Below are 26,650 nucleotides of genomic sequence, written 5' to 3' on the forward strand. Positions count from 1 at the left end.
TGTCTCATCACTCATCAATACTCTTCAACAAAGGTAAGTGTCTTTTTAACATTTATTTATAGAGTTATTGTGCATGTCTCATTGTTTTCTTTGTAGGGAAATGTATATTTCATGAAAAAAAAAAAAAAATTTTAATACTTTTGGCTGTCTGGAACGGATTAATTGGATTTCCATTATTTCTTGTGGGGAAAATTAATTCGGCTAACGATAATTTCGGCTAATGACGAGCTCTCAGGAACGGATTAATATCATTAGGCGAGGGTCCACCGTATTTAGACTTTTAGCCAGCTCATTAATTGGAAAAGCGATCCACAAAATATGGGAAAAAGAAAGTTGCACAAGTTTTGGAGAGAAATTTTTTAATAGATGTAAAAATGGGACTGTATCAAAGTATAGTAGTTTATACTCTTTGGTATGATTGAGAAGCATGATTTTTTGACTGTTAAAGCCAGGTGGTAGTTGGAGGCAGTGGTAATGTTTTTTACAACACCATGATGTTATGCAAATAATGAACAAAGAAATTAGAAGACAGTGATGATATGAGAGGTATACAGTAATTCAAAGAACCAGAGCTCACCTAGACTTGATCTTGCAATTTTATAACCTCATAAGTGACATGAGAGGTTTTTACAAAGCAGAAGTGATATAAGAAGAGTGGAGTACATGGAGAGTTAAAAAGAGATGAAGAGAGTGGTGAAGGAGTGCAAAAGGAAAGCCAATGATCGAGTGAGATAAATCAGTTAAGAAAACCTAGGGAACAAATGAACTTGAGAGCTAAAAACAGAATAAGGAAATTAGTAGATAAGGAGTTGGAGGTATTGGGAAGATGGCAGGAATATTTAGAGGAACTGTTAAATGTTGATGAAGAGAGGGAGGCAGTGATTTCATGTACTGGCCAAGGAGCCATAACATCTTTTAGGAGTGAAGAACAGCCGGATTTGAGTAATGGGGGTGTGTGAGGCATTGAGTAGAATGAAATGGGGTAAAGCAGCTGAAGCTGATGGAAGCATGATAGAATTATTAAAAGCAGGAAGGGATATAGTTTTGGAGTAGTTGGTACTCTTGTTCAATAAATGTATGAAAGAGGGAAAGGTACCTAGGGACTGGCAGAGAGCATGCATAGTTTCTTCATATAAGGAGAACAAGCCTACTGAATATACTTGGTAAAGTGTATGGTAGAGGCATTACTGAAAGAAATAGAGATAAGACAGAGAGCAGGATCACAGATGAACAAGGAGACCTTGGGATGGGTAGGGAATGTGTAGACCAAGTATTTACAGTGAAGCATATAAGTGAATAATATTTAGATAAAGGTAGGGAACTTTTTGTTGCTTTTGATATGGTGTATAGGGAACAATGTAGCAGATGTTGCAAGTGTATAGAATAGGTGGTAAGTTTTTATGAGGATAGTGAGGCTCAGGTTAGAGTGTGTTGGAGAGAGGGAGATTACTTTCCAGTAAAAGTAGATCTTAGAAAGGGATGCATAATGTCACCATGGTTATTTAACATATTTGTAGATTGGGTTGTAAATGCTAGGGTGTTGGGGAGAGGGGTGGGATTAAATTATGTAGATTCAGATACAGAATGGGAGTTGACAGTTACTTTTTGCTGATGATACTGTGCTTTTGGGAAATCCTAAGAGAAGTTACAAAGGTTAATGGATGAGTTTGGGAGGGTGTGTAAAGGAATAAAGTTGAAAGTGAACATAGATAACAGTAAGGAGATGAGGGTTTCAAACGATTTAGATAAGGAAAAATTGGATATCAGATTGGAGGGAGGGAGTATGGAAGAAGTGAATGTGTTGACTTGTTGGTGGATGGGTTTATGAAGGATGAGGTAAACCATAGAATCGATGAAGGAAAAAAGATGGGTGGTACATTGGGGTTATCTGTGGAGACAAAGAACATTATCTATGGAGGAAAAGAAGGGAATGTATAAGAGTACATGTATAAATAAAATAAATATTTTATTTCTTTGTAAAGGTTACATTGTGTAATTACAATTTTGGTTTAGTATAGTAGTACCTACATTCTTAAATGAATGTGAAGCATAGGTTGTGAATGTTGCAGCGAGGAAGAGGCTGGAGGCAGTGGACGAGTTGTGTCTAAGGACAATGTGTGGCGTAAATATCATGCAGAAAATTCGTAGTGTGAAAATTAGGATATACATTACACGGCAGTTACATTCCTGAAAACGCCGTGTTATGTAAAGCTATGTTAGATAAACTGAAGAACTTGTAGGAAAAATAGTTACATTCCTGGGAACCACAAAAAAGCCAAACAACTCTTTTTTTTTTTTTTTTTTTTTTTTTTTGTACCTCCAGATTTTACAAAAATAAAAGTGAATATGTAATTGTTGTTCATTGTCGTGACGTATTATGTTGTTAATTCTGCTTAAGACTACAAATGCAAAAGAAATAATGGTATTTCTTACCTTAAATTGTGGGTGCTGGTGTTTGTCAATGATTGTGAAGAGAGTGGAGAGTTATGTTGTGGTTCTACTGGGCTGAGGTGGATGGTAGAGGTTCTGGTACTAAAGTTAATGGTTGTACAGTACTGGAGTGTGCATAAATTCTGTAATGGATTTCTGGGCTGTTTTACTTTGCGGTACATTATACAGCTGACGGTAAGGTATCAGCTGCTCCAGAGCACTGCTTCTAGATTTGTCAGTGTCCTCTTCAGTGAAATAGTCTAACTTTAAGTCAGTAAAGTCAAGTCTGTAAATCAAGACAGTCAGTAAATCAGTCAAGTCTGCCAGTAAGTCAGTAAAGCCAAGTAAGTCAGTCAGTTATTCATCACAAAAATTCATATATTTACCTCATTCTTTTTAACTGTACAAACTGATGCTTCATTAAAGGCCATAGGCTATCTCTTGTCTAATATCTCTATTTTCTCCGTAACTCTAAGACTTAAACGCTTATACCTTTTCTTGCCACTTTCAGCAACACTCGTATGCCTACTGGGTGCCATGATTGCTTGGCAGATACAATATAGGGCAGTTAAAAGATGAAAACACAATTCACAAACACAGCTAGTTACTAGGCGAGAATGGAACTGGACACGTATTCACAAAGGCTGGGATGGGGGTGGCGGGAGTTAGGTTAGGTTAGGTAAGGTTCGTCAGGAAACAGGACAAATGTTTCCTGACGCGGGTCTTAGTCAGATGATGACCCGCCTTTGGAGCTTTTGGTCATCTGACCGAGGCCTTCCTCTGGCTTACCAGTCCACCCCTTTAAAAATTATGGTCATTTATAACCATTGTTATTACTTTTTTAGGTGGCAGGAGTGTTGGGGGTGGCAGGGGATGGTGATAGGTCTCCCCCGCTGACATAATGGTCTGACCCACACCCAGGCGACAGCTTGAGCTGGGGAAGTTTTTTTTCCTGCCAGCAAACTGAACTGTGTTAAGTTAATTTTACAAAGTGTTGTATAAAATTGTGCCCCAATTTTTTAATAGTGCAGTAATCAAAACATGGCAAATAAATCCATGTAATTTAATGGTCTACTATACCTTTGATGAGTTTCAAGAGTCTTCCTGCTCCCGGAGCCCAGCCATGGGCCAGGCTCGTCTGGTACTAGCCTGGTCAATAAGGCTGTTGCTGCTGGAGGCCCGCTGCCCCACATATCCATCACAGCCTGGTTCATCTGGTACCTCATGAAGATACTTGTTTAATTTTCTCTCGAAGACTTCTACACTTGTTCCAGCAGTGTTTCTGATATCTTCTGATAAGATATTGAATAATCTGAGGCCACAAATGTTGATACAGTATTCCATTACTGTGCCCACCACACCCCTGCTTTTCACTGGGTTTATTTTGCACTTCATCCCATATCTCTCGCTCCAGTATGATGTTATGACAGTGTGCAGATTTGGGACCAGGCCCTCGAGTACTTTCCAGGTATATATTACGACATATCTATCTATCTCTCTCTCTCTCTCCAGTGAGTACATATTTAAGACTTTAAGGTGTTCCCAGTATTTTATATGCTTTACTAGTACTATGCTGGTCATAAACAATCTCTGTATCTGTTCCAGCTCTGATATTTCTCCAGCCCTGCAAGGGGCCATCAACACTGAACAACATTCCAAATGAGGGAACACTAGCGATTTGAAAAGTGTCACCGTCCATGTTATTTCCCTTGTTTTGAAAGTTCTCGTTACCAACCTCATCATCCTCCTGGCTGTCGTGACCTTTGTCTCGTGTTCTTTGAAAGAAAGGGCAAAAGGCTGAAGAGGAATTGTTGAGGTGGTTTGGTCATTTAGAGAGGCTTGAACAAAAGAAAATGACTTGGAGGGTGTATAAATCTGTAGTGGAGAGAAGGTGGGGTAGGAGTTGTCCTTAGAAATGATGGAGGGAGGAGGTAAAAGAGGTTTTGTGTGAAAGGGGCTTGGACATACAGCAGGTGTGTGTGAGAGTGTTAAATAGGAGTGGAAACGAATGGTTTTAGGGATTTGATGAGGTGTTGTAGTGTGAGCAGGGTAATATTTTTGTGAAGGGATTCAAGGAAACTGGATAGCCAGACTTAAGTCTTGGATGTGGGAGGTACAGTGCCTGCACTTTAAAGGTTGTTTTGGGATATTTGCAGTTTGGAGTGACATCTGAACTGTTGTATCTGCACACCTCTGCAACAACAATGATTATGTGTGAATGACTGTGAAAGTTGTTCTTCTTTGGGTTAACCCAGTTTGGTGAGAGACGGTCAGCGTAAAAAAAAAAAAAAAAAAAAAAAGTGACCTGTCTTATCTCTGAGCCTGACCTCAAGATGCTTGTTTGCCTTATAAGACAGTGTGCTTGCTCATTTTTGTGCACTTAATAAAACCCAGTCTTGGGGTTCATAAAGACAGTAAAGGGCGTACAGCACAAATTTGGAAAACTAGTGTCGGCATTCAGTAGATGAGCGTGGAAGACAGCAGTCTTATGCTGTGTTGTTGGTGTGTGAACAGGGAACTATTTATGAATGAACACTGTTGGTGAGTGAGCAAAGTAATATTTATGAAGGGACATTACTGGTGTGTGTGTGTGAGCAAGGTAATATTTATGAAGGAATGCTGTTGCATGAGCTAAGTAATATCCATGAAAGGACTCTTGGAAACCATAAAGTCATGAGTTTTGAAAAGCTAGGAATTAATGCCAGAACTCTGAATGTGGGATAAGGAGGTTGTGGCTTCTTGGGAGTTATCACTGGACAGACATCTGTGCTGTCCTGGAAAGGCAGCTAAAGTGTGAGCAATGGTGAATTTCTTCTTCTTTGAATCACCCCGTCTAGGTAGGAAAATCAGAAGTTAAAAAAATTATAAATAGGGTAGTGTGTACAGGCTTTACTAAGATATAAGGAAAGAGTATGTATGAACATGACTAGAGCATAATCAACAATGAAATGCATGACAAACATACAAGATCAAATTAGAAAATGGTGTTCAGATAACTGAGCCCACCACAATAAACTCTGAAGGGAAACAAGTTAAGTATTAACCAATGACACAAGAGACAATATGGAAATACTGTTCTCATTATAGTACCATGAGAAAAGCCATTTCTGTGGTAGAAAATATTTAAATTTTACCATGGCCAATCTATTCACTTCCATAATTTTCTTTCTACATGTAGTGGCACAGCCCAAAGCAAAACGTAAATTGATTATCAGAACTTCCACTTATTTCATACATAACAGCTGTGTTCAGATTTACTAAATGCAACTTAGTCTACATCCTTTGCAGAATATTTTAAAATGTCTTATTATATGGTAAAGGTACAAACTTTCATGGAAACAAATCCTTAATATTTAAAAATTTCTAAATCCTGGTGAAAGTTCTTGATTCAGAGAAATGAAATGCCCCTCCCTTGCCTCAGATCAAACCTGATTACCCCCTATTCCCTGCATGTTTAAGTCTTGTCTATTAATATTATAATAGTTACTCCTATAATATTTGTTAGTGTCCTCTTCAGTGAAATAGTCTAACTTTAAGTCAGTACTATACACCCTTCTCTACTTGCCTGGCATGAATAATTTTATTCCCTCCTTTCCTTTTCTAAATGGTGAAGCAAATGACACTAAATTTTTTTTTTGCCAATGAATGGGAAAACCATTAAAATGAAATCAGTCACATTAATAGTACCCAGAAATAAAAAATCCAAAACTTACAGTGGTCTCATCCTCGTGTAAAACCTGGTCATATTCTGACATGGCTACACAGAAGATGATGGCTGTAACATCCTCAAAACAATGAATCCATTTTTTACGTTCTGACCGCTGTCCTCCGACATCAAAAAGTCTGTTGATTAAATAGAAAATTAAATAAAAGTTAAGTAGCATGTTATCTGCACAAAATAAATACTGCACAAACACTATTATGAATTACATTATGGAACACTAAAGTACAGTACATTACTACACAAATATTTAATAGTTTAATAACTTACCTTACCAAGGTTCTTTTTAAAATAAAGGTTGGAAATAAAATGCAATAAGTCCAAATAAAATGTACATTTATTCAGCAATGTTCAGTCATAAATAAAAATACTTCTCCTTGCGTGGCACTTGCCCCGGAATAGCGACAGATCGACACTTACTTGCCAACAGACACCTCTTTGAGGAGACAGTTATGGATATCTACTCCTCTTCTTAAAATGTAAATGTCATTAATATAATTAATATTAAATTACTAACTAGAGAAGCAAATACACTGTACAAAAGTGAGCAGTCAATCTTATACCATACATGAGAGGATGGGTCTTTTAATACCATATACAATACAATATCAATAATAATCAGACAATATTACACGGATATGCACTCTACACACCTTCGGAACCTTCTCTGCATTGCAACCTTTAGTTCATGAGGGATTTTTCAATCTTTGTCTCTGTGTATATTTCTATAAAATACTGGTACCACAATCTTAAACAGTAAGAACAAAGATAAAAGTGGGATATACCTGACTTAATAATAAAGGAAGTGACAAGAGTTGCTAACTTTCTCCACTCCCAAGAACAAGGCTAACATCACACACATACAATTTGTTTATATCAATAATTTTATAAATACTTTACTTATGGGGGAAGTTATCAAGTCTATCAATAAGTTACCATAAAATTGAAGAACTTTCACAACAACAAACATTATTATCAGACTGATTGTTATCATGTGATTAAGGAGAAAAGTAATGCATTTGCCAAATAAGAGCCTTTAACAGTTGTAATCTAAATATCTCAACACTTCATAAAGTATTATTAATATCTATGGCTCAATATAGCAAACAGCATTAGATGGATTTAGGCTAATTAATCCTGCAGGAAAACATCTGAAACCAGTTGTAATGACTCTTCATGCATTATGTCAATTCAAAAGAAATAAAAATTAAATTATAACATCTCGAGAAAACTAAAAAAAAAAAAAAAAGCATTTTAGGTATGATTTTTAAATAATAGATTTAACAAAAACCAATACAATAACTTGAAATAAACTATGAGGCTAAGCCTCCTGGTGCAGCTGAAATATTTATTTTTGGCAGTGGGGCAAGCTCAGCACGCAAGTAAATAACTCCTCCTATATCATCACCAGGAAGGCTCGCCTCATCTAACCTTCTCCTACAACTCCTCTTGGACATTGTTTAGGAGTCTGAAGTTTCTTGGTGGATTTTTTTTTTTTTTTTTTAGCTTTCTAAGACTTGGCTGACAACTATAGTTTAGTTCTAATAAAACGTTAGTCCCTTTTCACAAGACAAGGTCCAACTACTTTTACAGAACTATACACTATTCCTTTGACATATCATGTTAAGATCTGAAGTATACAAGAGTGCATCTAATTAACCAATTATTTCTGTATCTTGCACCACCACTTAGTTTTGCTCACTACTACCAGAGCCAGAGACAGGTCTAACATTAGTTAACCAATAAAATTGTCTCAGAAGTTGGGATGCCTTCTAAGTACTCGTGTAGAACAGTGGTCCCAATTCTAAATAGTTTGTATATTTCTCATTTATACAAGGATTTTTTTTTTTTGTCAGAGAGATGTATATTTTAAATAGAATATTTTCTATACAAGGAGATGATTACTTACCTTCACAGCACAAGAGATAAGTCTGAGGAATGCATAAAAGCGTAGACCATGGTAAAGGCTTATTAATGCCATTTTAGGCAACACATCCTTAAAATAGTAATCATTAGTATTAAAGTAAATGATGTTGATTAACACAACTTGCACTCACTGGTATGCATTGATCATATCAAACTGCCGCCTCATTTTCTTAAAAAGCTTTTTTTTTTTTTTTCCAGAATTTGTAACATGACTAAGAATTGATAAAATTAAACACGAAGACAAACCCAAGCCAAGTAGTTGACAATCAAATTAAAAACTTTAGAACATTGTAGATTCTAATGTACAAGTTTCACAGATGATTTCCTCACATTTCAGTATGCTTTAAAATTGATGTGAACATCTCAGCTTGGCTTCCGAGTGCTACAAGAAGTATATTTCTTAGTCATAACATGAACGAACAACTACTGCAATATTGTACATACCATCAAAGATACATAATCAAGTCTTTGGGGATATTTTGTTTAATAAACTAAAATATTATCAACATTAAAACTAAAACTAATTTATTGATGGTGTTGATATACAGAAACACGGCCATATATGGCTATGCTAATAATGATAAATGTTATCACTTATGGATATGTCTATCCTCTATGGCATGATCGTTGCAACTGATAATGCTTTGTTCTTGGGTGCAACTCTAATGTAACTGTTTAAATGCATTAGGCTCACATTTGAACTTCTAAGCATTTCATATTCCAGTCACCTAATGTCTATTAATTATATATTAGAAAAAATTGTTGAAGTGCATAATAGGGATCATATTTTTGTATCACATTTTTCAAGTAATTGTCTCAATATAACAGGGCCTTACAAAATGCAAACTCCTGTTGTGTTACATCACTGACTTTTGTGAAAATTGACTAAGAATACAGACATGACTAGAAAGAATGACACTCACTGCTCTGAACCACCAATATCAGTCTCATAACCATACTTTATTACAATCTAATGTTAGGTTATTAACTGACCTTCCTAATACCCACAGAGCTTCTTCAAACAAAACCTGAAGTGGGTAAATACTAAAAAATTTTGCTAATATAAGGCTCGCTGATTATCAGTGATACACAAGACTGAAGATTTAATGAATAATCCTTGGTAAGCCATTAGCTTATATAAAGGGAAAAGAAACTGTATTAACCTAGCTACTTGGCATACTTGCAGCTATGCTGATTTTGCACATATGTAATATCTTGGGTCAATAAATCGACTTATATTACACGGCTAGAATTGTAAGGCTTCATTTGGCAATACAAATTAAAGGGTTATTAATATACAAGATAGGAGGGGATTTCCACAATTTTCAAATATCATTCAGTCTGTTTTCTCAATTTTGTATGAAATGGTCATAAAAACATAATGATCATATCCTGCATTATTTGCAAATACTGTACCTTTAATCACTTTTAATTGCATTTCCAATTTCCTATTAAGAGATAAGACCACACCTTTACAGGCCTGACTTATTAGGCAAGTACCTCACTCTGTGCATAACCCATTATGAGTAACAGAGGAGATTAGTGGGCATGGTACAACTAGCAAGTTCTCCTGGTAAATGTCTTTACCTTGCTAGACATGGCAAGAACATTTCCTGGAGCATGGGGCTAGACCACGACTGTACCAAAATATCCCTACATTGAACACATCTGGGTGGACAGGCACAGCTTAATAGAGGCCACACCCACGTAGGTTGTTTGCTATAATCACATCCGTTACAGCATCAAATACGAATTGAATGTTGTTTGTGTCTGTAGCACATGTCATGTGACAGTAGATCTCTTTGGATGTCGATTTGTTCTTAGCTTCAAACTGGGCTTGTATATAAGCAGCTGCTTCACCATATTCTTGTGCTCCTAAAATTAAAAGTTGTTATTAAAATTTTGACTAAATTTATCACAATTTGCATATGATTCAACAATAATTCACTTCAACAGTCTGCCAATATATTCATTACATTTTTGAAGTACATACAGTACTTGCTTTTTTCTGGATAAGGCATGTAGATTTAATATTACTGTATGTTAATCATTATGTATTAACTAGGCACTACCTAGAAATAATTATGGTGTATATTTATGTAAATACTATCTGCTATCTGTTTTTAATACATCATCTATTTCCTACCAAGGTAGGGTGATCAAAGAAGGATACACATTAGCCATCACTCATTCATGTGACCAGGATACACACTAACCATCACTGACCAGAATACACACTAACCATCACTCAAGTGGCCCACTAAACTGTACCATCTTTACTCAACCTTCAGAGTAGAGGCAATACTTCCCACCTCCAAACCTCAAGTTCAGCTAACCAACTTTCCTTGAATCCCTTCATAAATGTTACCATGCTCATGCTCCTACAGCTTATCAAGCACAAGTATATACCCATGTATAGGTCTAGAGATTGTTAAGACCAAATTTTTCAGCAAAAAGCTGGGGGTCAACCTATTTATGGCTACTACTACTGAAAGGTTGAAATTCTGACAGAGTGAAGGCCTACCCCACACACTAACCCATATTCTACCTTAAATATACAAATAAATTTGATAACATCCAGTAGTTCATGATGGCCTCTTCCCTCACTTTTACACAGCAAACAGCAATATAATCACAAACAGGCGATCTCAACAATGCAAAAGAAGCCACATGGAAATGGAAATCTTTAGCTCAATATCTTTCACACTCATGCTTCATCAAGAGCTATGCAATGTTGCAAGACTTGCAACCTATAGGTTCACATCTTCCTGCCTGTGCTTCAGGTTCAACACTACAGTACTGAACAACAACTCTTAGGCTGAGGGACTGACTACCTCATCTTCAACCTCTTCAGTCTTCTGTTTTTGTCCCTAAATTGTACTGATAAAGCCATTGGATGGCAAAACATCTACATAATAAAGATACCTAGTTGTTGCACATGTGTCTAACTCTTCAACTTGTCAATTTACAAGTATTTTGAGGTGTTGCCAGTAGTTAAAATGCTTAACTGATTAAGTGAGCAGTAAACTATCTCTACATTTTCCACCACCTGCCCTGAACAGATCTGTTAGCACATAACAATATTCTAGATGTGAGAACAAGCACTTTGAGTAGTTCTGAATCTCAGACCATACCAGGGCTAAGAGAGCCAGATATTAAGTAAGAAATAAGTGTGGCATATTCCAGGTGGTCTTCCCATGACTCCCAACCATTGAAAATTTTATATAAACACCCTCACATTACAGATATATACAACATACAATAACCAATGTGCATGTAAAGGGTGGAAGCTACCTGAATATTCTGGAAAACATATGGTGAGTGGACTCTTCTTAATTTTCTCCTCAAACAAATCTTTCTTATTAAGAAAGAGAATAATAGACGTATCGGTAAACCATTTGTTGTTGCAGATGGAGTCGAATAGCTTTAATGACTCTTGCATACGATTCTGTAATAAAGATAAAGCAAAAATGTTATATTGATAAAAAAAAAAGTCTGGACTGATTACAGTAAAATATCAAAATGTCAGGCTTTATGAGCCTAAAGTGTACAGATGACAAGATTATAATGCAGTGAAGGGCAAATGTAAAAGGGTTCTTTTTCATATGGGGCAAATATCAGTACTGTGAAAATTTTGAAAAATGTAAAGTAAAAGGATACAAGTGCAACTAATGTGACATTTTATTGTGGCAACATTATGCTCTCCAGGAGCTTTGTCAAGCCGTAACAGCTTGATGAAGCTCCTGGAGAGCGAAACGTTGCCACAATAAAATATCATATTAGTTGCACTTGTGTCCTTTTACTTTACATCTTTCAACGTACCAGCCGTATCCCACTGAGGTGAGGTGGCCCAAAAGGAAAAACGAAAGTTTCTCCTTTTAAATTTAGTAATACATACAGGAGAAGGGGTTACTAGCCCCTTGCTCCCAGCATTTTAGTCGCCTCTTATGACACGCATGGCTTACGGAGGAAGAATTCTGTTCCACTTCCCCATGGAGATTTTACTTTACATATTGTCGGTAATTCTACCAACATATATACATTATGAAAAAATGATGAAACCTAATTAGCTTCCTGTTTCTTCACTATCTTTTATAATCATTCCATAATCTGAAGACACAGAGCCAGTTTGAAGCTACTTATGAAATCCCGATTAACTTAAGATCACTGAATCAGTTTAAAGTATTAATGAATATTTAAAATTGTACTATTGTACAGCGCTGTATGACCTGGAGTTTACCTGGAGAGAGTTCCGGGGGTCAACGCCCCCGCGGCCCGGTCTGTGACCAGGCCTCCTGGTGGATCAGAGCCTGATCAACCAGGCTGTTGCTGCTGGCTGCACATAAACCAACGTACGAGCCACAGCCCAGCTGGTCAGGAACCGACTTTAGGTGCTTGTCCAGTGCCAGCTTGAAGACTGCCAGGGGTCTGTTGGTAATCCCCCTTATGTATGCTGGGAGGCAGTTGAACAGTCTCGGGCCCCTGACACTTATTGTATGGTCTCTTAACGTGCTAGTGACACCCCTGCTTTTCATTGGGGGGATGTTGCATCGTCTGCCAAGTCTTTTGCTTTCGTAGTGAGTGATTTTCGTGTGCAAGTTCAGTACTAGTCCCTCTAGGATTTTCCAGGTGTATATAATCATGTATCTCTCCCGCCTGCATTCCAGGGAATACAGGTTTAGGAACCTCAAGCGCTCCCAGTAATTGAGGTGTTTTATCTCCGTTATGCGTGCCGTGAAGGTTCTCTGTACATTTTCTAGGTCAGCAATTTCACCTGCCTTGAAAAGTGCTGTTAGTGTGCAGCAATATTCCAGCCTAGATAGAACAAGTGACCTGAAGAGTGTCATCATGGGCTTGGCCTCCGTAGTTTTGAAGGTTCTCATTAATCCATCCTGTCATTTTTTTAGCAGATGCGATTGATACAATGTTATGGTCCTTGAAGGTGAGATCCTCCGACATGATCACTCCCAGGTCTTTGACGTTGGTGTTTCGCTCTATTTTGTGGCCAGAATTTGTTTTGTACTCTGATGAAGATTTAATTTCCTCGTGTTTACCATATCTGAGTAATTGAAATTTCTCATCGTTGAACTTCATATTGTTTTCTGCAGCCCACTGAAAGATTTGGTTGATGTCCGCCTGGAGCCTTGCAGTGTCTGCAATGGAAGACACTGTCATGCAGATTCGGGTGTCATCTGCAAAGGAAGACACGGTGCTGTGGCTGACATCCTTGTCTATGTCGGATATGAGGATGAGGAACAAGATGGGAGCGAGTACTGTGCCTTGTGGAACAGAGCTTTTCACCGTAGCTGCCTCGGACTTTACTCTGTTGACGACTACTCTCTGTGTTCTGTTAGTGAGGAAATTATAGATCCATCGACCGACTTTTCCTGTTATTCCTTTAGCACGCATTTTGTGCGCTATTACGCCATGGTCACACTTGTCGAAGGCTTTTGCAAAGTCTGTATATATTACATCTGCATTCTTTTTATCTTCTAGTGCATTTAGGACCTTGTCGTAGTGATCCAATAGTTGAGACAGACAGGAGCGACCTGTTCTAAACCCATGTTGCCCTGGGTTGTGTAACTGATGGGTTTCTAGATGGGTGGTGATCTTGCTTCTTAGGACCCTTTCAAAGATTTTTATGATATGGGATGTTAGTGCTATAGGTCTGTAGTTCTTTGCTGTTGCTTTACTGCCCCCTTTGTGGAGTGGGGCTATGTCTGTTGTTTTTAGTAACTGTGGGACGACCCCCGTGTCCATGCTCCCTCTCCATAGGATGGAAAAGGCTCGTGATAGGGGCTTCTTGCAGTTCTTGATGAACACGGAGTTCCATGAGTCTGGCCCTGGGGCAGAGTGCATGGGCATGTCATTTATCGCCTGTTCGAAGTCATTTGGCGTCAGGATAACATCGGATAGGCTTGTGTTAACCAAATTTTGTGGCTCTCTCATAAAAAATTCATTTTGATCTTCGACTCTCAGTCTGGTTAGCGGCTTGCTAAAAACTGAGTCATATTGGGACTTGAGTAGCTCACTCATTTCCTTGCTGTCATCTGTGTAGGACCCATCTTGTTTAAGTAGGGGCCCAATACTGGACGTTGTTCTCGACTTTGATTTGGCATAGGAGAAGAAATACTTTGGGTTTCTTTCGATTTCATTTATGGCTTTTAGTTCTTCCCGCGATTCCTGACTCCTATAAGATTCCTTTAGCTTGAGTTCGATGCTTGCTATTTCTCTGACCAGTGTCTCCCTACGCATTTCAGATATATTGACCTCTTTTAGCCGCTCTGTTATTCTTTTCCGTCGCCTGTAAAGGGAGCGCCTGTCTCTTTCTATTTTACATCTACTCCTCCTTTTTCTTAGAGGAATAAGCCTTGTGCATACATCGAGTGCCACCAAGTTAATCTGTTCTAGGCATAAGTTGGGGTCTGTGTTGCTTAGTATATCTTCCCAGCTTATATCGGTTAGGACTTGGTTTACTTGGTCCCACTTTATGTTTTTGTTATTGAAGTTGAATTTGGTGAATGCTCCCTCGTGACTAGTCTCATTATGTCGGTCTGGGGCTCCACGCATACATGTCTGAACCTCAATTATGTTGTGATCTGAGTATATTGTTTTTGATATGGTGACATTTCTTATCAGATCATCATTGTTAGTGAAGATGAGGTCTAGTGTATTCTCCAGTCTAGTAGGCTCTATTATTTGCTGGTTTAAATTGAATTTTGTGCAGAGATTTAAAAGCTCGTGTGAGTGTGAGTTTTCATCAGAGCTGCCTCCTGGTGTTATTACTGCAACAATATTATTTGCTATATTCCTCCATTTTAGGTGCCTTAAGTTGAAATCCCCCAGGAGCAAGATGTTGGGTGCAGGAGCTGGAAGATTTTCCAGACAGTGGTCAATTTTTAACAGCTGTTCCTGGAATTGCTGGGATGTTGCATCCGGAGGCTTGTAGACTACCACAATGACTAGGTTTTGGTTCTCGACCTTTACTGCTAAAACTTCCACTACATCATTTGAGGCATTTAGCAGTTCTGTGCAAACAAGTGACTCTGCAATGTACAGGCCAACCCCCCCCCCCCCCTTTGCCTGTTCACTCTGTCACATCTGTATAGGTTGTAACCTGGGATCCATATTTCGTTGTCCAAGTGATCCTTTATGTGGGTCTCAGTGAAAGCCACGAACATTGCCTTTGCCTCTGCAAGCAGTCCACGGATGAAAGGTATTTTGTTGTTTGTTGCTGGCTTTAGACCCTGTATATTTGCAAAGAAGAATGTCATCGGACTAGTGGTATTGTTGGTACTGGGGGGGATTTTTTTTCCAGCATTAGTATCTGTATCTGTTGGTTTGGAGTGGAGGCCATCGACTGTGGTTCCACTCCAGGAATGACTGGATTTGGTGTACGATTTCTGCCATTTCCTGCCAGTTTTTTTTCCTTCCTGGCACTAAAAAACCTCTCCCTCTTGAGTGGCTGTGGCTACCCAGGTTTTCCCATGGCCTGGATGTTTTGTATCTTTTTGTACCCTTTAGATGGTGTGCCTGGCAATTTAAGTTATAGCACAGTCTTTCCTGTACTGAAGAGGTACACATTTCAGGGTGAAAAAGCTTACAGGAAGGGAGTTTGCATTTTCCTGTTGTCATATGGGCATGGCATTTTCTAGGGTGGTCATAGTTGCACGTCCCGTCTGTTTTTCCAGATTTCCCATGTCTGCAGATACCAAGTGCATAGTATGTGCACAGGCTTGGTTTCCGTTTGCCTTGGGTTTCTGTGACTGTATTCCCTGTTGGTGCATGTTTCCCTGTCTTATTCCTATCCTCCCTAGCACCAACAATGGAGCTCCCACCAGTTGTTTTTGGTAATATATCCTCACTATTGCTAGTGGAGTCCTCTTGTTTGCTATTTCCTGTGGTATTTCTAGTTTGCAATATTGGTTTTATCTTATCTTTGACTACACTTGTTTCCCCACTACGGCTCCTGTCCCCTATGAGGTCATTTATATGTATTCCTTCCTGCGTATAATTCCCGACTACCTGGACAAAATCTCCAGCTTCACCATTACTGTCTCCCAGGACAGCACCTCCAGCTTCACCATTACTGTCTCCCAGGACAGCACCTCCAGCTTCACCATTACTATCTCCCAGGACAGCACCTCCAGCTTCACCATTACTGTCTCCCAGGACAGCACCTCCAGCTTCACCATTACTGTCTCCCAGGACAGCACCTCCAGCTTCACCATTACTGTCTCCCAGGACAGCACCTCCAGCTTCACCATTACTGTCTCCCAGGACAGCACCTCCAGCTTCACCATTACTGTCTCCCAGGACAGCACCTCCAGCTTCACCATTACTGTCTCCCAGGACAGCACCTCCAGCTTCACCATTACTGTCTCCCAGGACAGCACCTCCAGCTTCATCATTACTGTCTCCCAGGACAGCACTATCAGCCCCACATTTACTGACTACCAGGACATCACCTCCAGCCTTACAGTTTCTGACTACATGGCCAGTATCAAGGGCAGTACCATTCAGCCCAGACTTTTTATGTTCCCATCTGTTGTAGAAAGCTTCCAGGTTGTCTATGAAAGCAGCTTTGATGTTATCCTCTTTTAATACCCTTGTGATTTTAGTCCACAGATTTTCCTCATTTGGGCATACCCAAAAACACTTCCCTGTTTTAATACTGCTTGTAGCTAGTTCTTGGATATCTGCACAAGGGGCGTGACACCAATTTCCACAAAAATGACAATTTATCCATGTGGAAGCCCGTTTGTTTGATTGACCGCAGACTACACAGAGCTTCATAATGATTTGAATGGTTGATTTACTGTAATTCTACTAGCAACCTCTTGAATACTCTATTAATAACCTCCTTAAATGAAGCTCTAGCTATTTGTATTTCTATTTCTAACTGTACTTGTATATTGGACAGCTTACCGTGTACGTTCCTGATTTATATTTATTGTTTGTGTTTGATAAGGGCGCCTACAACCCCATCCGTTTACAGTCTGCTTTATTGTCCAACGAATCCGTTTGAAACCGTTTGAAACCAGTCAAGGGTTCGGACCATCAAGGGTTCGGACCAGTCGAGGGTTCGGACCAGTCGATCTGATCTGATCAGTGGGTCACTTATTTAAAACATACTAGTCGGTGATTTGGGCTAACACATGAAGGATCTACTTGAAATTATCTACCCGAGTAATATGTGATTTGATTGATACAAAAGTATAACTTGCGTGTTGAAGAACCGGTGATTTCTGGCAGCTCCTACAATGACGAACGGTCGAGCCTCAACCCTTGTTTATCAATCGCTGTATCTAGCTTTTCTAGTTTTTTTTTTTTTCGTCTCCACCACAATAAATGCTATATTATCACTATAGTTGACTGGTGGAAATTTTGGAGGAAGGACGCTTTTTCTGTAGTAATAATTGCTTCTCGTTGTGTATATTGCGACTGCTGGTAACTACAGGTTATATGAAATTCACAGTATACGTCTGGTATTTCAAGAAAAAAGAAACTAATGAAAGTCACTCCACTCCACTAAGTACCATTATAATACTGGTTAGTTGCTACTACAACACTGTATTCTGCTATTCACTGGTATCACTAGATTATATGCGAGTACACTAGCAGGCCAGGAAGATTATTAAAACAGCTGACCACTGTGGTAAGATTCTGGCGACTTCTGGCACCTGCCTCTATAGGCTTATCACTTCATTTACAAATTCACCTGTTTTCAAATGACACTTTAGCCTTTATCATCTATATACTAGGGAGCCACTGTAGTATACACTATACACTATGTATACACAATGTTATCAGGGAGACTTTCTTTCCTCTGACAAAGAAAAGTTCTATTATTATTATTTTGCACACAGAACACAGGCCTATGATTCCCCTCTGGCAGTAAACTCTGCTAGGTAGTGCACACTAATTCTCCTTTTTTGACTCAGTATATAATGTTTTCCGCCCAAGATTGGTTCCAGGTGCTAGAGGGATGTATCGTATAGGATTGATGGCACAAATTAAAGTTCTAGCACGTAAGAGCGACCGTGAAAACACGAGAAAACCCGGAGCACAACGAGGCTCGCTGACACGTGGCAGACCATCATCCTGTGGGTGCATGTATCATGTTTGTGTGTTACATAATGTGTTTCTTATATAATTTTGAAAAAAATATCATAGATAGATTAAGGGAAATGTCTATATTAACGTAATATGCGACATTAATGCGCCCAAGAGATTATTATTATTACTATTATTATTACTATTATTACTATTATTATTATTATTATTATTATTATTATTATTATTATTATTATTGCATCAAGAGTAGAGAGACTCTTAGTGATTTTAATGTGTACCTACATGAAAGCAGTGTGTAAGTTTATTTAGGTACAGGTATACATAAGTATAATTATCAGAGTATATATAAATTATGAAATAACTTTTAAAAACATTTGAAATTTTGGAGTTTCCAGACAAAATGGAGAGACTTAGTGCTTACTGAGCTCATGGAGAATGTAAACAAACAGGGTGGGGCACGGTGACCGTATTAGAAAGTCAGGTGGGGGGAGCCGTATAGCGAGTTTTGGTCATAATTTGAAATGTCCGTATTAGCGGAACGCCGTAAAGTGAAACGCCGTAAAGCGGGGCCTTCCTGTATTTAAAAATTAAATCCTACCCAATAACCTATATTTAGTTTTTAATTAAGGAGTCTGTAAGCATTAAGAGTAGCCTGCCCAAAATGCACCACATGTTAGTGGCTTTCTTTTGTGCTTAACAATATTTTATTATATGTAAACTACATTTTGTATACTGCAGAAAAAAAAAAAAAATTTGTGTTGTAACGTAAAGTTCTCCCTATAAATTTATGGCACTCTAAGGTTGCCAATTTTGATGTGAATAATGCCCATTAGATTTCCCATATTTCAATCATGGATCTTCATGGTCAATTAATTCTCATGAATGTCAGTGTTAATGAGTTATAGAAATATTCATGATATGGTACTGGTACAGGAATTAGTAGTTTCTGGAGTTGCTGGGACTTTCCGGAAGCATCACACATTCATTTGTAAACAGTGTCCTTTAACTTGTATACACAAGATTCCTAATGAGTGTACTGCACTCCTGCTTGCTCTAGCATCTGACTATACTTGCAGGGTTAGGGAAAAATGCAGAATGAAGCAATGAGGTTCATTCTCAGAAGCCCATGTATGGTAGATCATTATGTGGCGATCAATTATTTGGCTCTCAACATTACCCAGTGATCATGTTCCATCCAACACCTAAACAGAGAACATGGAAAAGGAACATACAGTGGTACCTTGACTTACAAGTGCCCCAACTTACGAGTTTTCCGAGTTACGAGCCATTGCTTGGTCCATCTTTTGCTTTGAGTTGCAAGCCAAAATCTGAGTATGAGTGAGCTTCAGATATGCTGCCACTCGCAGGAGAGAGGAAACATAAAAAACCTCGATAATAACCTATGTGTAACATCCTTTCAATTTTGATACCACTGGTAGTGTCATTCTGCCAGAATGTTCTATAATGCATGCCCTAAGTAAAGAGAAACAATTCTGGAATGTGTAATACATGTTCAGCAGGCTGACTGGTTGGGTGGCCAGCTGGCAATCATGTCATTACAATTTTGTGAGTCAGAGTGACTGATTTGCTTTCGCTGTCTCTATCTCCTCCTGTTTGTCTATATCTATCTTCTCTGTCCATCTGTGTCTCTATGTCTGTCTATCTCTGTCACTGTCTCTCTCTATCTCTGTACACACACATAAATACAGTTATACATAGTGTAAATTACCTAGGATAACCCCAAAAATCCAGACAAAGTGCTATACTATGCTTGTAGATATAAGGCATAATAAGCATGACTGGCAAGTAATACACATTTTTATTTGTTCGGGAATCAGACATGACCAACTCTGCATCATGTGTAATACCTATCGGTTCATGAGTAGCTCTCTCTCTGAGACAGAGAGACAAGTAGACAGAAAGACAGAAACACCAGATACACAGGCAGACAGAAAGACAGAGATAAACATAAAGCTAGACAGGGAGATAGACAAATAGACAGACAGAAACAGACCAGGAGATAGACAAATACACAGATAGAAACAGATACAGAAACAAACAGATAGACAGAAATAAACAGATAAACAGACATGTTATTTGTAACAGTGAAAAATAAATCCAAGGCAGTGTACGATCATCAAATGACACTCCACGAGTGACTCCATTGGCAGTGGAGTGACAGACAGATAGACAGACATGTTTATGTGTAACAAGGAAAAATAAAGACAAGGCAGTGCACGATCATCAAATGTCATTCCATGAGTGTCACTCATAAGAACATAAGAAAGGAGGAAAATTGCAGCAGGCCTGTTGGCCCATACTAGGCAAGTCCTTCACAATCCATCCCACTAACAAAATATTTGCCCAACCCAATTTCCAATGCTACCCAAGAAATAAGTTTTGATAATTTTATTTACCCACATGCAAGTCCCACTCAAATTCAACCCCTCTCACTCATGTATTTATCCAACCTAAATTTGAAGCTATCCAAGGTTTTAGCCTCGATAACCCTACTAGGCAGACTGTTCCACTCATCAACTACCCTATTTCCAAACCAATACTTTCCTGTATCTTTTCTAAATCTAAACTTGTCTAATTTGAATCCATTACTGCGGGTTCTCTCTTGGAGAGATCCCCAAGACCTTATTTATATCCCCTTTACTGATACCCATTTTCCACTTATACACTTCAATCACGTCTCCCCTCATTCTTCATCTAACAAGTGAATGTAACTTAACCCTTAAATGGTCCAAATGTATATATACGTTTTTTCAACATCTGAAAGTATGTAAAAAAATGTAGATCTTCTTTTTTGTTTTACATTTGAAAACGTGTAAAAAAAACTTTTATCTACATTTTTTTTTGTTATATTTGAAAATGTAAAAAAAAGTAGATCTACTTTTGTAGCACTACGAATTTGAACGTCGATCTCTTTGGACCGTTTAAGGGTTAAGGGTCTTCAATCTTTCTTCATAAGGAAGATTTCTAATGCTATGTATTAATTTAGTCATTCTATGCTGAATGTTTTCTACTGAATTTGTGTCCATTCTGTAATATGGAGACCAGAACTGAGCTACGTAATCTAGGTGAGGCCTTACTAATGATGTATAAAGCTGTAATATAACCTCTGAACTTCTGTTGCCTACACTTCTTGATATATATCCCAGTAATCTGTTTGCCTTATTACGTACGCTTAGGCATTGCTATCTTGGGTTAAGGTTACTGCTTATCATAACCCCCAAGTCCTTTTTGCAGTCTGTATGGCTAAGTTCTACATTATTTAACTTATAAGTGCTACGGTTATGGACACTCCCCAGCTTCAGAACCTTGCACTTATCTACACTGAACTGCATCTGCCACTTTTCTGACCAGGTATTGAGTTTGTCTAAATCCTCCTGAGGTTCCCTGATATCTACGTTTGAATCAATTATCTTACCTATCTTTGTGTCATCGGCAAATTTGCTCATATCACTAGTAATACCCTCATCAAAATCATTGATATATTATAAACAACAACGGGCCTAAGACTGATTCCTGTGGAATGCCACTTGTTATAGATCCCCACTCAGATTTAACCCCATTTATGGACACACTCTGCTTCTTGTCTGTGAGCCATGACTCGATCCATGACAGCACTTTTCCCCCAATGCCATGAGTTGCCACTTTCTTTAACAGTCTTTGGTGTGGTACTCTATCAAAAGCCTTACTAAAATCTAAATAAACAACATCAAATTCTTTATCGTGATCAACAGCCTCAAAAGCAGTGAACTGACAGACAGAGAGAAACAGACAGACATGTTTATGTGTAACAGTGAAAAATAAAGCCATGGCAGTGCACAATCATCAAATGTCACTCATGGCCGTGGAGTGACAGACAGACAGAAACAAACAGATAGACAAACATGTTTATGTGTAACAGTGAAAAATAAAGCCAAGCATGATCATCAAATGTCACTCCATGAGTGTCACTCCACTGGCAGTGGAGTGACAGACAGATAGACAGACATGTTTATGTGTGACAGTGAAAAATAAAGCCAAGGCAGTGCATGATCATCAAATGTCACTCCTAGAGTGACACTCCACTGGCAGTGGAGTGACATCTTACACCATGCTTCAAGGAGTTTCATATATACTCCAGCATTTCTAAAACATTGCTGGGACCTGGCAAAAAAGGCAAAAATCATTTCTTATTTATAAATACATTTTTCTTATTTAATAAAACCCCGTAACAAAAAAAAATTGGGGTGGTTTATTTGGGGGCTGGAACGGATTAATGGCATTTCAATTAATTTATATGAGGAAAACTGATCTGATATATGAGCAAATTCAGTTACGAGCTGGGTCACAGAACGAATTAAACTCATAAGTCAAGGTACCATTGTACATAGCAAAAAGGTCATTAAAATATTTTTAAAAGTCTTGCACACCTTTTCCTTGAAATAGCCAGATAATGGATGATCTACTCTATATATACCACCAAAATACTTATTATACAGAAAGAACCTGATATTTCCAACATCACACTGCCATAAAAAGAAATACTGTAACCTTACTGATACCCCTCACCCTTGCCCAAAAGCCCTCCAAACGGATCGTGGAGCCATTCACTGATGGGTTCGTCCACTAACCCAGAGTAGGAGCCACTGGGAAAAACAGTAAACTTTCGATAAAACAGACCTCCATAGAGTGGATATTGGCTAAAATGAAAAAAATCTGGCCAGACAAAGGTTCAACATGCACATTTAATGGGATGATTGATTAAAGTAGCCACAAAACAAATCAAATCCACTATACTGAATGGCTGTCCAGTCCAGTAATGTGTTCAATAAAATAGACCAATTCTGCTTAATCAAAAGGTTGAATGATTTGGGGTTTATCATAGACAAGTCTATCTTCATTGTTCCTACGCAGTGGGGGCTACTGATTCAGCCCACATCAGTTTATTGTCTGAGCATGTTCACACCAATTTTACCTGGATTTAGTGTTTCTAATTACAGTGGAACCTCTACTTGCGAGTTTAATCCGTTCCATGATCTTGCTTGCAACTGGATTTGCTCGTTTGCAGAGTCAATTTTCCTCATTTAAATTAAATGAAATGCAATTAATCCGTTCCAGTGGAATTCTGTATTTCAATAATTTCGCTAATATAAACTCTACGGCTTATTTATCTATCTCACTTCATCTAATATGACATAATAAACAATATAAATAACATAGAAACCTGATATATACTCTAAAATGAATAAAATATGTCATTCATGTAGTGGTATGGGCGGTGTCGGCGGTGGACGAGTTTGTCTGGAGACCGGGCAAAATACTTTATGAATAATTTTGCTAATATCATCTATACTGCTTATTTATCTATCACAGTTCATCAAATATGACATAACAAACAATATAAATAACATAGAAACATGATATATACTCTAGAATGAATAAAATATGTCATTATGTAACAGGTGGAGGTGGCCACAACCCTTCCCTCTTTGTTGTGGTAAACTCTGCCATCTACTGATGGCCTTTTGAAGCCATCTATTATTATAATTATTATATGTAGTACATTATTATATATGTATTATTATTATACATATATTATTATTATGATTATTATTGTATTATATTATTATTATGATTATTATTGTATTATATTATACTATTATTATTATATGTATTATTATTATATATATTATTATTATTATTATTATCATTATTATTATTATTATTATTATATAAATAATTTGTAATTTTTATTCGCACAAAAAAATATAAGATTTACTGTTATTCCTTATTGCAATAATTGTATAAATAATGATAACCCATTCACGACTGCATATTGGAATGGACAGTGACGTTATTTGTTTACTCTGAAACAGCCAAGCAATGGACCATTTCTCCTAGGTTGAGCTCTATTTCAAGGTACTTTTTGTCGTGAAAGCAATTAAAATACAACCATAAAAACCATTCAAAATTACCGCAAAGGGGTGGCTAATTGCTGAGAAGTGAACTCCATTATTTATGCTTAGATTTCTTTCATTTTTGGTGTACATTAAGAAGCATCTTTCCATCATACATTGCCCAAGTTTCAATAAGATAGTCCAACAAACAAATGAGATACAAGTCCCGAGATCAAGAGCAAGAGCCCCTCACCAGTGTCAAGGAACCTGCCTTGAGGTCTGCTCACTTGTGGAAATTTTGCTCGCGTATGGAAGCAAAAATCGACCCGTCAACTGCTCGTATTTGGAAAAACTCGCACGTGGACATGCTCGCAAGCAGAGGTTCCACTGTATTTTATTCAAGTATAGTAGGACTGCCATATCTGCAGGTTTGGTTTCTGCTGTTTCAGTTACCCACTGTTTACCCCGGCCTGAAAATAACCCTTAATCTCGCTTAACCCTTTGAGGGTCGACAGGCCCTCTCCGAAACTCGTTCTCAGGGTCGGCCAAATTTAAAAAAAAAAAAAAATTATTTTCTCTTATGAAAAGATAGAGAATCTTTTCCCGATCATAAAGACACCAAAAGTTTGAAATTTGATAGAAAACTTACGGAATTATGCTCTCGCAAAGTTAGCGGTCTCGGTGATGTTTACGCATCGGCGATTTTGCCCACTTTGAGCCCCATTTTCGGCCAATTTCACTGTACTAGTCGACAAAAAACATGAATATTCCGCTAGAACTCCATTTTTTCTATCGAATGAGTGCAAGAAACCACCCATTTATAAATTCAACTATCCAGTACAGTGGTCAGAATTTAGCAATTTTGCCAATTTCACACAAATTTCAAAAGATGCCAATTTCCGAATAGGGTCCAGAATAAACAAGAAAGACATTCCTGGCACTAAAATGACATTTCCTCTAGTCATTAGTCACGTCTCAAGGCCCCTCTTATATTCTTTTCCTTTGCACTTTGAATTTTTATTCTCACAAAAAATATAAGATTTACTGTTATGCAGACTACTGCATTAGTGTAAAAAATGGTATAAATATTATTGGTGCACTTGTGAAAGAATATTAGACTCACCAGTTGACGTGTATTGCATGCTTGGCACGATTTGTTTACTTTTGAAGTTTGGTAAAAATCGAACATTTCTGCTACTTTGAGCTCAATTTCAAGGCACCTTTCATTGTAAAACCAGTCAAAATCATCTCAATTTCTGTAATATGTCTTCCATTCTATAAAATGAGACCAAGAAAACTAGAATACAACAATAAATACCATACGAAAATACACTGCAAAGTCGCAGATTTATTAAAAAAAAATGGTAAAAGTTTTTTTTTTCTCATTATGCACTGTGTGCTGCAGGATTTTTTTTAGACTGTGCACACTGACCACATAGACCCATTCTTTCATATGAAGGCCTACCAGCTTTCTCCCACTAGATTTGAGGCCGCTAGAATTTATGAGTACTAGTACGTCAAAAACCCCTACGCGTAAGACGTACTAGTACGACCAAAACCCTCAAAGGGTTAATAATGGCCCCAAAGTGCAAAAGCAGTGATGGTGACAGTTCTTCAAAACCTATGAGAAGATGTGAAGTGCTTCCCGTTAGTAAAAAAGTGCTAATTCTCGACTTATTGTGCATAATTTATCAATTAAATTATATCATAGGTATGTATGTAAACGAAAAACGACATATATAGAGTTGCAGGTTTCAGCAGTAGGTCTCGGAACATATCCCCCCGTGGTTATGGGTCCTACTGTACCATGTACAGTGTTATTAACAATGGCCTCTAAAGCAAGTGATGGTGCCAGGAAGAAATATGTGACTAACTGTTAAACAGAAACTTGAATTAATAAGGAAGCTGGAAGCTGGTGTTTCAGTAACCAGGATGTGTGAGGAGTATGGTGTAGCAAAGTAGTGTTCAACATTCATAGAAGCCAGGAAAAGCTTACTGTATATGCCACGAAGCATAGTGGAGATAGATGCAGCCATCTACCTGTATGTTTCACATGTGCTGAATAGGTAAAACTATGTTAATGTAAAAATTAATAATTTTGTAGCAAAAGAACCTTAGAAAACTTACCTAACCTTATTAAAACAAGAGTAATTAAAATTGAATTTAGCCTAATCCAACTAAATATAGTATTTTAGATAAGTTTACAATAATTTTAATAACAAACAAACACAATGAAATATATTTTTTTTTTGTTAGGGTCAGAATGATTTTTGCAAAATTATTGCATACACAAATTTTTGCTTGCCTTATTCAGCAAGAAGAGTGTTACAATTCAGCAAGAAGAGCATTGCGATTTTGGCTTAAATGCCAAAATTGCAAGTTTTACCTATTCGGCCCAACACACACACACACACACCGTCTGTGATATTAATGCCGGAGCTTTACAGCTCTGACTCAGAATACGTTGCTCTGGGTCACCACTAGACCACATGGGGATACTGTACATCTGTAAGCTTATTTATCCACCAGAAAAGGTATGAAAAATTACTGTACTGTCTTGTACTGTACTTTGTAACTCATTTTCTTTTCAGGTACAGGTACA

At 37.9% G+C, this 26,650-nt stretch overlaps 1 protein-coding gene across 5 annotated transcripts in view; it reads right to left on the minus strand.

Moving 5' to 3' along the window:
• The window catches only part of Galphao (G protein alpha o subunit), a 705,635-nt gene that overhangs the window by 21,908 nt on the left and 657,077 nt on the right, over positions 1-26,650 (minus strand). For 4 of the 5 annotated variants that reach the window (XM_070085137.1, XM_070085135.1, XM_070085136.1 and 1 more), the window contains 2 exons: positions 11,372-11,525; positions 7,608-9,952 (listed from right to left, as the gene is read on the minus strand). In XM_070085137.1, the coding sequence (XP_069941238.1) occupies positions 9,765-9,952; positions 11,372-11,525 (342 nt within the window). In that variant the 3' untranslated portion in view covers positions 7,608-9,764. Of the gene's footprint in view, positions 1-6,143; positions 6,274-7,607; positions 9,953-11,371; positions 11,526-26,650 lie in introns of those variants that run through there. The other variant, XM_070085139.1, reaches the window with a different exon arrangement.

This window comes from Cherax quadricarinatus, chromosome 15 (assembly GCF_038502225.1).
Source record: "Cherax quadricarinatus isolate ZL_2023a chromosome 15, ASM3850222v1, whole genome shotgun sequence".
NCBI lineage: Eukaryota > Metazoa > Arthropoda > Malacostraca > Decapoda > Parastacidae > Cherax > Cherax quadricarinatus.